This window comes from Maniola hyperantus, chromosome 3 (genome assembly GCF_902806685.2).
Source record: "Maniola hyperantus chromosome 3, iAphHyp1.2, whole genome shotgun sequence".
Classification (NCBI taxonomy): Eukaryota; Metazoa; Arthropoda; class Insecta; order Lepidoptera; family Nymphalidae; genus Maniola; species Maniola hyperantus.
In genome coordinates this window covers 8966060-8982491 of record NC_048538.1, presented here as the reverse complement: position 1 = coordinate 8982491, position 16432 = coordinate 8966060, and the positions used below count along the sequence as shown (strand labels likewise).

The following is a 16432-nucleotide window of genomic DNA, read 5'->3' as shown; positions in this document are numbered from 1 at the left end:
TTTTATATTATGTAGTAGGTACGTATAAATGTATCATAATATTGTGTAAAAGCGAAAGTTTGTGTGTGTGTGTGTGGGTTTGTAATTTGTTACTCTCTCACGCTAAATCTACTGGACGGATTTGGCTGATCATACCTACCTTGGAATAACACATAGGCTACTTTTTATCCCGTAAAAGTCCACGGTTCCTGCGGGATTTCTTAAAAATAATAAATCCACGCGAACGAAGTCGCGGGCATTATTATCTGATAATAAAAAATAGGTACCTAGCTATACGACTTTATAGCTAGAGAGCTGGTGCGAAACTTTGAGGAGGGGCTTGATTAAGGCTGAAAGTTAGATTACATAACTATACCATAGCCATAATAAGCCCCAGACATTAAAGAATTATTGATCGTTTTAGTAGACCGTATCAAAATCCTTTTATGACGTTTAAATATAGGCGTAGTCGGCGACAGATTGAGATGGCAATCGAGGTATGAGGCGGAGGGATGCCCCGTACAGCCGCATGTCACCCGCGCTTGCCCACACTGAGTTAGCGCGGCGGGTGTGCGGGGCGTTTCCTCCCTGATTGCCATCTCGACCTGTCGCTTACTATAGATATGAAGAAAGCTATTTGTTGTTAAGGGCCTAAATGAAAAAAATTGTGCTTTTATTATTTAAAAACTATACCTATACCTAAAGGTGGGTACAATAACTTTTAATTTCAATATTACGTGCTCTTTAGGTATTTAATCTAAATTCATCTTGAAATAGAAACACAATAATTGTATACAATTTCTTCGATAAACAAAATTTTTTTAAACTCGTCCAAATATCTAGATTTTTTTAGTTTTTACCGGAAATGGTAATTCATTTTTCCGATATGATGTTGAATTTTCTGAAATCTAATAAAACAGTAAACGTGTCAATATACACTAGGTATACACGAGGTAGGTAGGTATATAGGTTTCTTATAAAATTAACAAGAATATGTACGACCCTGAATCGATACTAAAGATTATTTGGTAACCAAATACTATGTGTACCTATGTGTACACAAGTCGTGTTTAGAATTAAATATAAGTAGATGTATTTTTTGGCCAGTGTTACGTAGGTATGTATCCTCCTTTTAATCAAAACAAACACCATGGTAGATTTGTTTTGGTTCCAGTTTAACAACAATAATTTTATTATTATTGTTTGTCGTATTCCTTTATAAGTCATTATAATATTTACTTAAAAAATGCAATTTATTAAACATTAAATGCAATGTTTGATGTATTTTCTTAAAAAAATACAGAGGTATCTGTACCCAATCTTAATAATTAATTGTTACGTTTAAGTGTTCGCTAATTACGTGATAGTTGCCTACGTTGTTGTCGTTACGACATCATACATTTTACGTGTTTCTCCGTAGATAATCTTAGACCATTTATATCATAAAACAACAGTCTTGCATATAAATTGACACATTACTATATGTATTTCTAAAAGCATTATTTTATGAAAGCAACCCACTTTTACATATTTATTTGAAAACGATGCAATGGTATAGTCTACTGAGTAATAATTATTATAACCATGTACATTTTGTACATTAAGAAAAAAACCTTGTATACTTAGTTTAACTATCATAAAAGATAGAAAATGACTGTTAGTTATTTAATTCATAAAAATATTATATACTTAGGTCCTTTAGATTTCCACAAGTCACAACTTATGAAAAATGTAAACATGGTATCAGACAAGTAAACGTTTTATTTTGCTAGAATTCCAGACATGCGCTCGCAAAAAAATCGTAATAAATCATAACAATCTTTACCATCGGATAAGGCGAGCGCCGGTGCGTACACTGCCACTGCCGTATACAGTATCATTTGCATCATGTAGAGAGAGCTCGCATACACACGCATTGATTTGCAAAAACGAACTTCCTGAAAATAAACGCGAAGATATAAAATATAAATAATAAATATAAATATAAATATATAAATATTATTTGAAAAGTATAATAATATAAATAAGGATATGATTAAGACAATAAAAGTGAAGAGTTTTTTCAAAAATCAGATACTTTAATAGTTTTTAGGAAATACATATTATAATAAAATTAAGATCTATTTTATATATTAAATAGATCGTTAAATGTATGAAAAACATCAGGCGCGTCATGCAATTTCAATAATTAATGTTTAATTAGTTAATTTAACATAATTTTTTTGTTAATAAATGTTAACTTATAAGTTACGAGATACTCAATAACATGAAGTCAATCGATCGTCATATTATATATGAAAAAATATTAGGCGCAGCATTCAATTTCAATAATGACTGTTTAATTAAAACTATGAATAATTTGTTGTGTAATAAATGTTATACATTACGAGATACTCATAACATGAAGTCAATCGAAGTCTCATAAATACAGGCAGGTATAGGTGACTCGTTACAGGGACCACGAGCACAAAGGCCAAACAAATCATCCAAAATTGGCCTCCGGCCATATACATCTCTGCTGGGTTTCCCAGTAACTCTATTGCAGTTATAAAACTGGAAAAAATTTAATTCATCAACATTGGCAATAAATATATTCAACAATTTGTATTACTTAAAATTTAAAACATCATAGGTAGAATAGGTCATCATCTTAAAACAAATAATTACTAGACAGCAAAAAAAAGTAAATTACATAAGTAGGTACAAAACGTACCTAGCTGCTAAGCTTAAAGCCATTGGAAAAGTTCCCATAGAGGAACCACCAAGTAGGAAGTCATCTCCAGTCATCTGTTTCTCTCCAAAATAACCATAAAATACCCCAATGGCACATGAAATAATAAGCATCGCTGCGAGTACACTATAATCCTCCCAATGAAATAGCTCAATATTAGTGTCATTCTGTGCTTCTATTAGCCCATCTGTTTCCGTTGTATTTAATGTTGATATAGTCGGCAAAGTCCGTATTGGAGATATCAAATTGAAACTCCAATATAAGAACAAAATCTGCAAATATCAGTTTTTGTTAGTTATCTAACATATTTTATTGTAGTTACACGTCGATTTTAATCTAGAACTTAGAATAATAGGTAGTATTAGGAAATAGTTGGAACTAATAGTGTAATTGGTGAGTGGGAGTAGCTCATTGAGTACAGCAAAATAGTTAACACTGACTCATGTACTACCATTTCAATTACGACGATTAAATGAAACAAATTGATGAACCAACTTGCATTTAAGTGGTTGAAAACGTTTTACTTAATGGTCTACCTATCTTTACAAGAACAGTTAACAACCTTGCTATCTCGATAGGGTAGGTACATATATTATGTTTAAGATGAAAGCAACTGATAATAGTTACAAATAAGTCAGATGATGTGTTTTAGCTCTCTTACCTACTCATTACCTACTCGTAGATACGTTTAATTCGCTGGATGTTCTTTTTGTATTCGATAAATATCATGAAAGCATGTCTAATGTATATTGCGTCTGTGCTCGGAATTAGTCATTGAGCTTGCTTATTATTTCAGTCATGGCGATAACGAAACTAGATACCGAGCAGAAAAAACCGGTTTTATTCTCTCTATAACCTCCCTATGGCGGTTGAGTCCAGTATTTACCACATTTTAATTCCTGTTAAAAGTCAAGTCAACATGGGACTCTGCATGGGAGAAATATACGCCTAGTCAACTAACATTCCAACCAATTAAGAAGACTATCCGTTGAAGTATATATAGTGTACTATAATGTGACGTTCCATTTAAATAGGTAGAGGCAATAGCCCGTACCTACCAGTAGGTACCTAATTAGGAGACAGTTTTTTTTAAATTTTAGTTATTGCAATAGCAGTACTAATTTTTATAAAACTTTTTAATTGAATCAAAGCAAAACTAGTTTTTTGTTATTTAAAACAATTATTACTTGCTTCGCACGGCCAGAGTTAGGTTACTAAAACTTATCTCTGGCGCGGCTGAAATCTTGGGCTACTCATATTGCAAGTTCACCATAAAACGTTAAAGGATAAGTAAATAATTACGTAAGTAGGTACCTATATGGGTTATCGTGGGGTTGTCATATGCGGGAAATTTTCTTGAGCTCCTACAAAAGCCGTTACGATTTTGCTGTAGGATCTACAGACATTATTTCTTATTGATTTTACTGTAAGGTTTATCAGCCTATTTGGTTCTTATTATATTTAAAAAGAGGAATCAGAGCTGGTAGCTGCGAGAACAGTAATTTTTAAAATTATTTAAATCTAAAGATCAATGGGTTTATCCATTAAAATACAAGAGAGCTTTTTTCAATAAACTGTACCCACTTTAGTACCCAGTCGAGATTATAGACCCGAGAGTTTTTGACAAACTTTGCGGAGGTGCTTGATAACATTTGAAAGTTTGTATGGTTGTTCTTCTGCGTTTCCACGTGAATTTGCGGCAAATCTATCATAGCAGACATAACAAAGAAAAATATAATCATTTTCAGCCTGATAATACGTCGTGTACAATAAATGTCAATCTGTCGCACGCTTTGTTGGAAGCTCTAAGGAATCAGTGTAAATATTATAAACTAGATGATGCCCGCAACTTCGTCCGCGTGGATATAGGGTTTTTTGAAATCCCGTGGGAACTCTTTATTTTTCCGGGATGAAAAGTAGCCTATGTCCTTCCCCGGGATGTAATCTAACTCTGTACAAAATTTCATCAAAATCGGTTGAACGGTTGGGCCGTGAAAAGCTAGCAGACAGACAGACAGACACACTTTCGCATTTATAATATTAGTATGGATAAATAAAATATTATTACGTCAAATTGAGGGCCTTAATTTTTTTTTCAAAACGCTTGCTCGAACAATGCACTTACAATGTTATTAAATACTAAATGGTTAGAGCTAAAAAGAAATTTAAGACCAACAGAACTAGTGTCAGTTGTTAGGAATCAATTCTAGAAATCTATTTATATACACAAGATGTTCCGTAAAACGTTACGATCCCGTTGAGAGGATGCTATCAAATGACCCCTGAATACCTATGGACGAAGATTGATGTTTTGTGTTTTCAAAAAAACACGGGTGTATTTCTAGGTAGGAGACATTTCAATGTACCTACATACTTATTAGTACTAAAGGTTTTGTGATCAGGGCTCCGAAATTCTACCAGTTTCATAAGTTCCATATTGTAACATTGACAAAAGTGCTATATTTTTTTCAAAAATTGCTGAGTTTTTTGACCTGCAAATTATCTTAAAAATATCTCCACAATCTATCTAACACTACAATCTACAATAAATTGAAAATAAACTGTAGAAAATATGAGCTTAAGGGAGAATTATCTTAACCCTAAATACCTTCAAAGCAAGAGTGAATAGGCATCTTCGTAATTTCGCCAAATCGCATAATTTCAAATACTGTTGGACAGCAAATGGCCGAATAATGATAAGGAAGGACAGTGAGAGCGCTTATATTATTATTAAAAACGAGCCGCAACTCCAGCAACTTGCTCAGTCGCCTCAAAAAATATGACTAGTATATTGTTATAAGTTATTCTCTTTTTTGCATATTATTTTATTGCATGTTTTAATTAGTTTGAGATGTAATTACTCATTAAGATTCCTTAACTTACTCGTACACTATACATATTACACTAATAACTTTCATAACACTTTTGCACTCATTCATAAATTGCACACACAAACTGCAGTACTAAACCAATTATTATTATTTTTTAACTTATACAAAGAGTATCCCAAATACATAATTTTTAAAACACCTGCTTTGTATTATGTATTTTACATAAATCTCACCTGTTTTTACTTAGCTCATTATAACCAAGAAATTATTTTTATTTCTGATCTACCTTCTACCCTTGATTATAAATTTTGTTGCAGTGCATAGTCAAATCAATAATTTAAATGAACATGTTGACGAATTTTCTGTATCGGATTTTTACACATCTACTCCTGAACTAGCACATACCTACCTACAAAACCCGGAAAAATATCTTAAAATTTTAGCTCAAAATATTAGATCTATAAATTGCAATTTTAATAGTTTTTTAACACTCTTAAAGCGTTTAATGTTTGATAATGACATCATAGTTTTAACTGAATGCTGGCTACCGTGTAATAATAATCAAATTATACCAGCCATTCAAAACTACTCTACGCGCCACACTACTAAGCACCTTAATCAGAGTGACGGTGTTGTCGTTTTTATTGATGCTGATATACAACATACCATTGAAGAGCCAGATTTTCAACTTTCAGCCTCAGGATTGATTATAAAACTAAACTACGACATTGCAATTCTTTGTATCTATCGATCCCCCTCGAATGATAATATTGATACATTTATTGTTGCTCTTAGCAACATACTTAGCTCCCTTGCCAAATTTAAAACAGTAGTAATTACAGGTGATTTAAATTTGGACATCAAGTCCGGTTTTATAGATTCTCGTTCTCAAGATTACCTTAATACGCTCGCTTTTTATGGCTATTTACCAGCCCACACTTCAGCAACGCGAGGCAACAACTGTCTAGATCATGTCATTCTGCGTACTAAAACGCCAGCTATAACGCTTATTCTAGATACTTCTGTTACTGATCATTTTTCAACTTTAATAGCCCTTGTCAAACATATACGCACATCTTCAGCATACAATACACTTACAAAAGTTAACTACGAAAGTTTAGATAAAGCTATTGGTAAACTAGATTTATCATATATTTATACTATACTAAATCCTGACAAAGCTACTGACTGTCTTATTAAGTCACTGACCCAAGCTATCTCCGAAAATACAACTATCTTAAGACTCCCCAATAAAAAGAGAACCTTAAAACCCTGGATTACCCAAGGGTTATTAAGATGTATGCGAAATAGAGATTCGATGCATAAACAAGTCAAAAAGTTTCCAGATAATGAAGTCCTTAAACTTACCTACAAACGGTACAGGAATTTTTGTTCTAAGGTTTTAAAAAAAGCGAAACGCTTATATGACTCACAAGAAATAGATAGAGCAGGAAATAATATAAAACAGTTGTGGGATACGCTTAAAAAAATATGCTTCACTTCAAAACCTAAACAACACAGCCCACAATTGTTAAGTTCTGACTGTACTACTCTTCAATCTTGTAATGATGCTAATTCTTTCTTCGTAAATATAGCCAAAGAACTTGCTGACAAAATTAGTCAAAGTTCAGCAACTACAACTTTTAGAACAGTCTCGACCTCTGTTAATTGTTTGTCTTCATTTGTATTAGATCAAACAGACACTGAGGAAGTTATTTCTGTTATTAAATCGTTGAAATCTAACGCTGCCACTGGTTGGGATGGGATTCCTCCAATAATATTAAAAAGATACTCACAAATTTTGGCCCCTATTCTATGTTACATATTTAATCAAAGTTTTGCTTTAGGTCTGTTTCCAACAGCCTTTAAAAAGGCAATTATAATTCCAATTTTCAAAAGTGGTGATGAAAAATCTATAAATAATTACCGGCCGATTGCGATACTTACGGCACTGTCAAAAATCCTAGAACGTTTGGTTTGCACAAGACTAGTCCATTACCTTGAGCACTACAACTTGATTTCCACCCAACAATTCGGGTTCAGAAAAAATAAAAGTACAAACGATGCTGTTCTCGAACTCACAAATAACGTTATTAGCCATCTAAATAATCGTGACAAAGTTCTAACCATATTCTTGGACCTTGCGAAGGCCTTTGACACAGTTCCCATTCCTACTCTCTTAGTCAAGTTAGAAGGAATGGGTATTCGTGGTAATCAATTGAAATTCTTCCGTAGCTACCTTACTGGGCGAACACAAACGACAAAAATCGATAATAATTTGAGTAATGAGCTACCAGTTTCTTATGGCGTCCCGCAAGGTAGCATACTTGGCCCGACTCTCTTTCTTGTCTTTATCAACGACCTCTGCAACCTTCAAATTCCAAATGCCCAAATAGTCTCCTTCGCCGATGACACAGCAGTTACCTTTCATGCTAAATCTTGGACTGGACTTGAAAAAGCCGCTCAACTTGGTTTCAACACTGTCCACGACTGGCTACTTTCTCATTTTTTAACTCTCAACGTTACCAAAACCAAATTTATGACCTACTCAATACGTTCTATTACACAGCCTACAACTCCTTTAACCATCAAAGTTCACTCTTGCTCCAATAGGCTAAATGCCAACTGTCATTGTGACTCCATAGCTTCTACTGATAAAATTAAATATCTCGGTATTGTTCTGGATCAAAAATTAAACTTTAAAGACCACGTCGACTTACTCACTAGCAGGGTGCGAAAATTAATTTTTATTTTCAAAAATCTACGAAGCATTGCAAATTCTACTGTGATCCGTAATGTGTATTATGCTCTTTGCCAATCAATAATTCTATACTGCATCACATGTTGGGGTGGCACTGCTAAAACTATTTTAAAGCCCCTTGAAATTGCTCAGCGGGCTATACTAAAGGTGGCAACTTTTCGGCCTATCCTCTTTCCTACTACGTTATTGTATAAGGATTGTGGCGTCCTTAGTGTCAGAAAGCTTTTTATTTTAAATATAATTATACACCAGCACAAAAATACTCCATACAGATATATTGAAAAGCGGCGTCAAGATAAGATCTGCACCTTACGTGCGCCTAAATTAGCCTTTACAAAGCGATTCTACTACTATCTTGGCCCATTTCTATATAATAAGATTAATGCAGAATTACCCATCTTTAAGTTGCCGCTTACTCAGTGTAAAAAGAAAGTTATATCCTTTTTGTTGAATAAATCTTATGACGAAACAGAAGATTTCTTACAATCTATCAGTACATCTACCATATTCTCAATAAATAATAATAACTAAAGTGAATAGAAATAAATATAATTTATTTATTTTTTATTTATTTATTATTTTAATTTACTTACACAACATTACTTAATATACACATAACCCACCCCTACACATTTACACTTACACACACACACACACACACACACACACACACACACACACACACACACACACACACACACACACACACACACACACACACACACACACACACACACACACACACACAAACACACACACACACACCCATAGATTTCCTTTGCAACAATCTAGGTTCATACGTTTATTTAAATGTAAAACGTTATAGATTAACAACTTTCTACAAAAAATTTATTTATTTATTACTTTTTAGATAACCGAGGGAGAGGGCTGGCTATCCTTAACACAGATCTAAAAATCTAGCTAGGATAGCCAGTTCTTGATCTTGTAACATTCATAATATTAAGCACTAATTGTTCAAGATCAAACCCATGTATGTGTGTAACTATATGATTGAAAAATAAACGTTTTATTTATTTATTTATTTATTTATCTTCGTAAGTGCGCTCCAACCTAGACCTCATCATTGTTTTTTTAAGCATGATTGTCGTCAAGCGCAAGCCTATCACGCAATAAAAAACACTGAAATTTTTAATTTAATTAGTTTTTCATTGCTTAGAGGTTCATTCAAAACTTCTAGGAAAGTAACAGTTTACTGTCAAAATATATTCTGGTCAAGGCTGGTCATGAAGATGGATAAGATGGAGGGTCCTCATCTGCCAATCCATTTATAAAGAAAATTAGTATTTAACTGGTGTCATACACTAATTCTTTAGTATGGTAGTATGTAAAGCATCCGCCGAGCATGATTATTTTCTGCCTTGTTTGAATAGCACATCTTCAAAGACTCTAGAATCTAGATATAATCTTGATAAATAACCCAGTTCATAAAACGAACACGTATCTGTGTAATAAGTATGGGGGTTTGAAAGCAAGCCCCTGGAAGATACTCAGAAAATGATATACTATCTTGATGGATTTCCTGTTGATGGTGTATTGATATTGTAGGTACGAAGTAAGGACTTTATGATTGAATTCCAAGTTTCAACTCCTCAAACCTGATGAATAGGGTTTCAGGTGTGGTGAAATAATAGTGTAGGTGCCAAGCTTAGACTTCATTACTAAGTTTCAAGTCCTAACTCTTCAACCCTGATGCTGAAGGGAACTGCACTTCTCAGCCGTGGGGATTTAGAAATTTGATGATGAATTGATAACGGGCGTTAAGGTTATTACAAACTGTCGATTTCGATTGTCGAACTCTAAAGCTCTATGCTCTCGCGAACAAACGATATCACAGAGTTTTCACTTTTTAAAGCAACTCTTCAAAAATTCCTACGGCCTCTCCTATGAGGCATTTTAGGCATAAAAATATGAAAACAAGATTTATAAGAATAACCAATGCTCCTTTTGGTAAACTTAGCTCATATTTGGATACGACCTATGTAACCTGTTGTTTTGTTTGACCGATGTTCAGCTAATTTTACCGGCATGTACAAAAAGTTATTTGATGAAATTTGCTGAAAAAATTAGATAACCGACTTACCTTGCAAAGACTGTAAGTCCGGGAATACTTTGGCCCAATACTCATGGTTCCAACTGCACCAATTACACTACCACGCATACACCAGTATTTACAAAATATGTAAGCAGGTTTGTGTCAAACCCACTGGACTTCCGATTTGTTTACATGACCTCAATGGAAGAGAGGATGTTTCAGTGTGATTGATTCCGGACTCTCGCATGGATCGTACTGTGTCTGTAGCACTGTCTTAATGTGCCTAACGTCCACACCAATAAATGGTAATTAAGTCTTCAATCATCCGGCATAGTCGAACAGCGGTAGGGCGACCCGAGGAGCTATGTATATAATATTTGATAAGTGCAAAGGTCTTTTATTCTATTTTATATCGTTAGTTTAAATATATAAATAGTTTTTATTCTAATAAGTTTATTAACTCTAATTTCTACACACATAGAGTCATTACTTAAGTCGATCGAATTATTTTATTTCTAAAGATTGCTTTCTCCTCACGAGCACTCAAGATAGTAATGTTTTGTTTTAACATATAAGTAGCTTTTAAAATACCGATAAGAAAATAATAAATAATGCTTGTCATTTATTATAAAAGAAATAAAAAATATTTAGGTTCAACTCATCTGTAGGACATTCATTATTTAATTACAGCTTATCATGCGATATGTATATCTTAACTATTAAAAAACTTTACACTTACCTATTTTATGATAATCCCAGAGTAAAATAATAATAAGTCAATTCAGAGGATCACAAACCAACGTTTTTTTTAATACCTGATAGAGAGGCTACTTTTATTTATGCGCTTAAATCCGCTTTACTATTCTACGTTATACTTATAAACTGTTCTACGAAGTATATTTGCACCTACATCTTACGTAGCTCATAATTTATGATTGGTCAAGCTTAGACGCAATGCAACTATAATAGGCTATCACTGCACGCTTTTAACTTCTCATTAGATATACTTAGACTTTTTTAAAGTAAAGAGTTGGTAGGTATGTGACAGGTACCAACTTGCTCATATTATAAAGATATGATATTTTAAAAAACCCTATGGGAACTCTTTCATGTTTCGGAATAAAAAGCAACGTAGGTACTAAGTATGCTCGTCTCAGAACGCGAGCTATCTCTGACCTCTGTACCTTTCGTCAATCTTGTTCAAAATGCAAGCTATCTCCTTGCCAGATGTCAAAATCGGTTCAGTTTAGGCATGTAAGTAATGAACAGACAGAGTTACTGTCGGATTTATAATCCTAATAGGTATGGAATATGGATAATATTAATTGATTGGTAAAGTCTCGTTTAACAAAAGCTGTGAACAAAATATTAAAATCCGTAGGAGCCACGAGGTACCTAAGTGTCGGTAACAATATCAATGCCAAAATTCTCAAAACAAAATAAAGTACCTACGCGTAAGTAGATGGCGGATCTCGCTCTCTCTTTCTCTTAGTTAATGCAGTGATATCCATCAAATACAAACTTTCAGCTTTTATCAAGCACTTCAGCAAAGTTTCCCACCATATCTCCATCTATAATTAAGTACGTAGGTTACTACTTATTTTGAATATCAATGGCATCTATAATAGGCATAATTTAACTAGTTGACCGGCTCTAGCTTCGCACAAAGTAGAGTCTTGGTCTGTCTAATTTGTAGATCTAGAAATTTTTTTTGAAGGTAAAATCTGTTTTTTTTTTCAACGTGTACGCGGCAGGCTGACTTTATACAGGAAATCGATGTAATACAAATAGAAATCATTTGGCCTGTTTTGATTTGATTATTATCAGCTAATATCAATAAGGTAGTTGTACCTACCATAAATTATAAACTAAGTATAGCTGATTCCCGCGAGGCGATCATGTGAATTTAGGTTTTATTAAGGAACCCGTTGGAATTTCTCAAAATCCTTTCTTAGTGCGGGTCGGGTCTACGTTATCATCAGTGGCGTGCACAGGAGTTCAAGCCAGGGTATGCATTTAGGTATGAACTTATTTTACGGCAGGTTATAATGAAAAATAAGCATTGATTTCTTACAATGAGGGTAAGCAGTGCGTTTATGCTTCTATAAGCTGCACGCCACTGGTTATCATGTATATATAGAGCACATTTGTCTGGTGGGAAGCTTCAGCCGTGGCTAGTTAAAGCGATTTAACGTTTCGGACTCCGGTACTTTCGGAATTCAGTCCGCTCCTTAACCGTTGAGCTATTGAGGCTCTTGTCAAAAAATCACTTGACATGTGGAGTAGGTACCTAATTGTGCAATTAAATCACGTCCCTAAATTGTGGTGCTGTGAAGGCTAGTACCCCTCTAATAAGGTATCGCTGAATATCATGCGTATGTGCTCCTCTGTCCGCCGTGTCGATGGTGATAGGGCGATGCTTGAGCACCATCATCAACTTGCGCAAGCCATAAGAGCCATTGAAAGTGCCCCCTCCCCGGATATTATGTAGAGCGTACATCTGTTATAAACACAGGTGCATCAACTCACTGGACATTACACTGTCTAAGACTGTCTAATCATATCGCTAGGATGTGTGACAAAACGGTAGGTGCTTGTGATGTGATTGTGATATACTTAGAACCTTTTTGACAAAGTGATATTCTGGTGATATCAGCTTATGCTCACTCTCAATTCGCACGCGAATCGCGACGCCTAACCCACGAAGCGGGAAACACATCCACATTCCATACTGTTTTTTGCACCGTGATTCGCGCGCGCGTGTAGAGCGGGCATAAAATGTGACATTTTTTGATAATCATGCGGTAGGTAATTAATAATTATTGCTTATAAGGGTTAGGCAGACACATCGAATTTGGACTACGATAAAAATATTTTCTTGATACTAGCTTATTCTCGATTTTTCAAATCTAAACCGCTATAAATATTTATTCTAAGCTGTTAATGATAGACTGCAATTTTATAACGTTTTAAAATAATATTATTATAATTACTTTTAAAACCCTAGTTAAAAATCTGATAAAACACTACAATTCCGATTCTCTTCCAATCTGTCCGGAGTTTTTACGAATTTGTCTTTAGTTTGAAGACATGGAGAAAGTATAGGTTCTCGATATTTCTCAAAAACATAAACATTACCTACTTTTACTATTTCTACAAAGTCCGTGGTAAAAATAAAAAGAAGTTTTAACTTTTAACATTAGTTTGGTAGTTATCTACAGTTTAAGTGCTTTTTATAGGCATTGATAAAGGCTTTTGTGCAGTTAGCGTATCAGTTAATTTCGACCATTAGATTACCTAGATATAATAAGATTTAAATTTTCTATATTCAAATTTAAGCATTTATATTTACGCTAGCTTATGCCCGCGACTTCGTCCGCGTGGTCTACTCCGAACCTCAATTTTAGGGGTTGAATTTTCAAAAATCCTTTCTTAGCGAATGTCTACGTCATAATAGCTAGATGCATGCCAAATGTCAGCCGATCCGTCCAGTAGTTTGAGTTGTGCGTTGATAGATCAGTCAGTCAGTCACCTTTTTATTTTATATGTTTAAGATTATAATTGATTTCGAATTCGATTCCTTTAAAATATATTTTGTTCCATTTTTGTGCAGGTATTGAAATCATTAATTTTGGCGGCGATGGCAGCGTGCGTTCTCGCACGGCCAGAGCCGCCTTCTTCATACGGGCCACCTTCGACTTCATACGGAGTTCCTGCACCTCAGTATGGACCACCTCAGCAGCCAATCGTTCATAAACATGTATACGTTCATGTGCCGCCGCCGGACAACGAGCCGCCCGCCCTTCGCAAGCCTATCTACGTCCCACCGCCCCAAAAGCACTATAAGATTGTATTTATTAAGGCACCCAATCCACCTACCCCGATCGCTCCGGTGATTCCAGTGCAACCTCAGAACGAAGAAAAGACACTGGTGTATGTGTTAGTTAAGAAGCCTGAAGACCAACCCGATATTGTTATCCCGACCCCCGCACCGACGCAGCCGTCTAAACCAGAGGTCTACTTCATCAGATACAAGACGCAGGTAATATTCGTGTACCCTATTATTACACGACTATCCAAAAAACACTAAATCGCTTGGCGGCACGGCTTTGCTAGTAGGGTGGTAACTAGCCACGACCGAAGCCTCCCACCAGTCTAGATTATGTTTAGGTACACAATTGATAACACAAATTTCAAACCCCTGTTTTACCCCTTTAGGTATAACATTTTCAAAAATCCTTTCTTAGCGGATGTCTACGTCATAATAGCTATTTGCATACCAAACAGTCCGATCCGTCAGTAGTTTGAGCTGTGCGTTGCTAGATCAGCCAGTGTCAGTTTTTCCTTTTATACACCTATTTAAGATTATCGTGCAATAATATAAGTATATGTATATACTTGAATCTATTGCATAGGCAGGTGTCTGCATACTTATACATACTTACTCGATCAACTATTTACATTCTATGTATAAGTATGTGATATGGGTTATAAAGCCATACACTAGCTACAAGAATATTTACCTACCAAAATAATTGATACTAGGTACTAAAAGGTTGTTCCCTTGAAAGATTAAAGAATAAAAGGAAAAAAAAGATAGGTAGCTAAGCGTAACCTATCTTCTATTTTTCTGGATGTGCCTACCTAAAGTGTAAAACATATTTTGTGTTTTTCTAGAAACAAGAGGGATACCCTGATGCATCTCCGCCCGCGCAACAGTATGGACCACCAGCTTCTGCTCCCTCTTCGGAGTATGGTGCACCCTAAAATGTATGATGATTGTAAACGTTAGCCTGATTTCGTTCCCTACCAGAATTGTTGAGCAGTAGAACTTTAAAATAGTAGATTATTCTTGAGGCCTTTGTATATATAATTCGAGTACAATAAGCCGTCGGTCCCACAACCAATGTTCTAAAGTTCTGAGTTTAGATTTCTGTGACTCATCAAACAATCTAGTTAGTTACTCAACAACTGATCAGGATTACAGAATACTTATATTTAGATCGCAAACGTCAAAAGCACCTTGTATTCCTATCTTACGTGATTAAACTGAATGCAGAATTAGGAACTCTAAAGAAAGATCTTAGACCGTAGTGTATGGGATCGACCGCTAAAAACTTTGGGAGCTGTATTTTCCTGGTTTTTTATGTCTCTATAGTGTGCGACGACTCTAAAAGGGTAAAACCTGGTATATAGGTGTGTAGGAAAGGAAAAAAAATGTGTAGGAAAGATTATTATTATCTTTGTATATCTATTTCAAAATGTGAAATCGTCACAAAGGTAGAATGAAAACCTTATTTTCTCATTAAATGTAGGTAGGTATACTTATTTTGTATATATACTATTGTAAAAGATATAAATATCCTGCACGATCTTTTCAGAATGGATTCGTCAATAGGTATTATATTATTTTTCCCTTTCTTTCTGTCTTTTTGAGTCCCGGCTCATATTTATATCTGAAAGGAGTCTCTCAGAGACAAATGTGTAGTAATTTTATCTAAAAGGAGTCATTAAAATGGTCCTTGAATTTAATGACCATTAGATGAGAAAATTGCTATTCATGTTTAGTACACATTAAGCCTACTCGTTTACAATTCTTCTTGTATAGGCGCTATCTATTCGTTGAATCAAGCAATAGGTATGGGAGCTAGGTTTGTGTGTCTAGGTACTTAATGCATGTTGTGATCAGTTTTGACCGCTGAAACAATATTTAGGACCCGTGCAAACTTATTAGACGTACTTGGACGTAATTACGTACCTACGCCAAATATTTTTCTTCCTACATACCACGACCACAGAAGATATAATAATACCACAACTTTTTAACTGAGATTCTATCCTAAGTCCTATTCGATGAGTGTGCGCGGGCCGTTAATAATAAGTCAGTGCAAAAGTATTTTTTTAATTATCGCCCAAAAACGTGGGATTTCTAAAAAAATCAATGTTTCTAAAAAAAATTGCTACGTAGGACTAAGGTTTTTAGTTTGGCCCTAAGTAGCATTATTTTTTGAAACATTCGTTTCTAAAAATTTCCACGTTTTTTGGCGATAAGAAAAGCGTATGAGAGAAAATGTAGT

The 16432-nt window shown here is 34.7% G+C and overlaps 2 protein-coding genes across 4 annotated transcripts in view; one reads left to right on the top strand and one right to left on the bottom strand.

Moving 5' to 3' along the window:
• The window catches only part of LOC117996289 (sodium-coupled monocarboxylate transporter 1), a 25482-nt gene extending 14210 nt beyond the window's left edge, over positions 1-11272 (bottom strand). Inside the window, exons 1-5 of one of the 2 annotated variants that reach the window (XM_034984336.2) lie at positions 11095-11272; positions 10404-10717; positions 2693-2982; positions 2367-2532; positions 1805-1916 (exon numbers count right to left, since the gene is read on the bottom strand). In XM_034984336.2, coding sequence (XP_034840227.1) covers positions 1805-1916; positions 2367-2532; positions 2693-2982; positions 10404-10481 — 646 coding nt within the window. In that variant the 5' untranslated portion in view covers positions 10482-10717; positions 11095-11272. Of the gene's footprint in view, positions 1-1804; positions 1917-2230; positions 2235-2366; positions 2533-2692; positions 2983-10403; positions 10718-11094 lie in introns of those variants that run through there. The other variant, XM_069508729.1, reaches the window with a different exon arrangement.
• TwdlE (TweedleE) overlaps positions 1-16432 on the top strand; it is a 23707-nt gene extending 7275 nt beyond the window's left edge. The window contains exons 1-3 of one of the 2 annotated variants that reach the window (XM_034984372.2): positions 12864-12941; positions 13969-14397; positions 15033-16432. In XM_034984372.2, the coding sequence (XP_034840263.1) occupies positions 12927-12941; positions 13969-14397; positions 15033-15122 (534 nt within the window). In that variant the 5' untranslated portion in view covers positions 12864-12926 and the 3' untranslated portion in view covers positions 15123-16432. Of the gene's footprint in view, positions 1-12863; positions 12942-13968; positions 14398-15032 lie in introns of those variants that run through there. The other variant, XM_069508752.1, reaches the window with a different exon arrangement.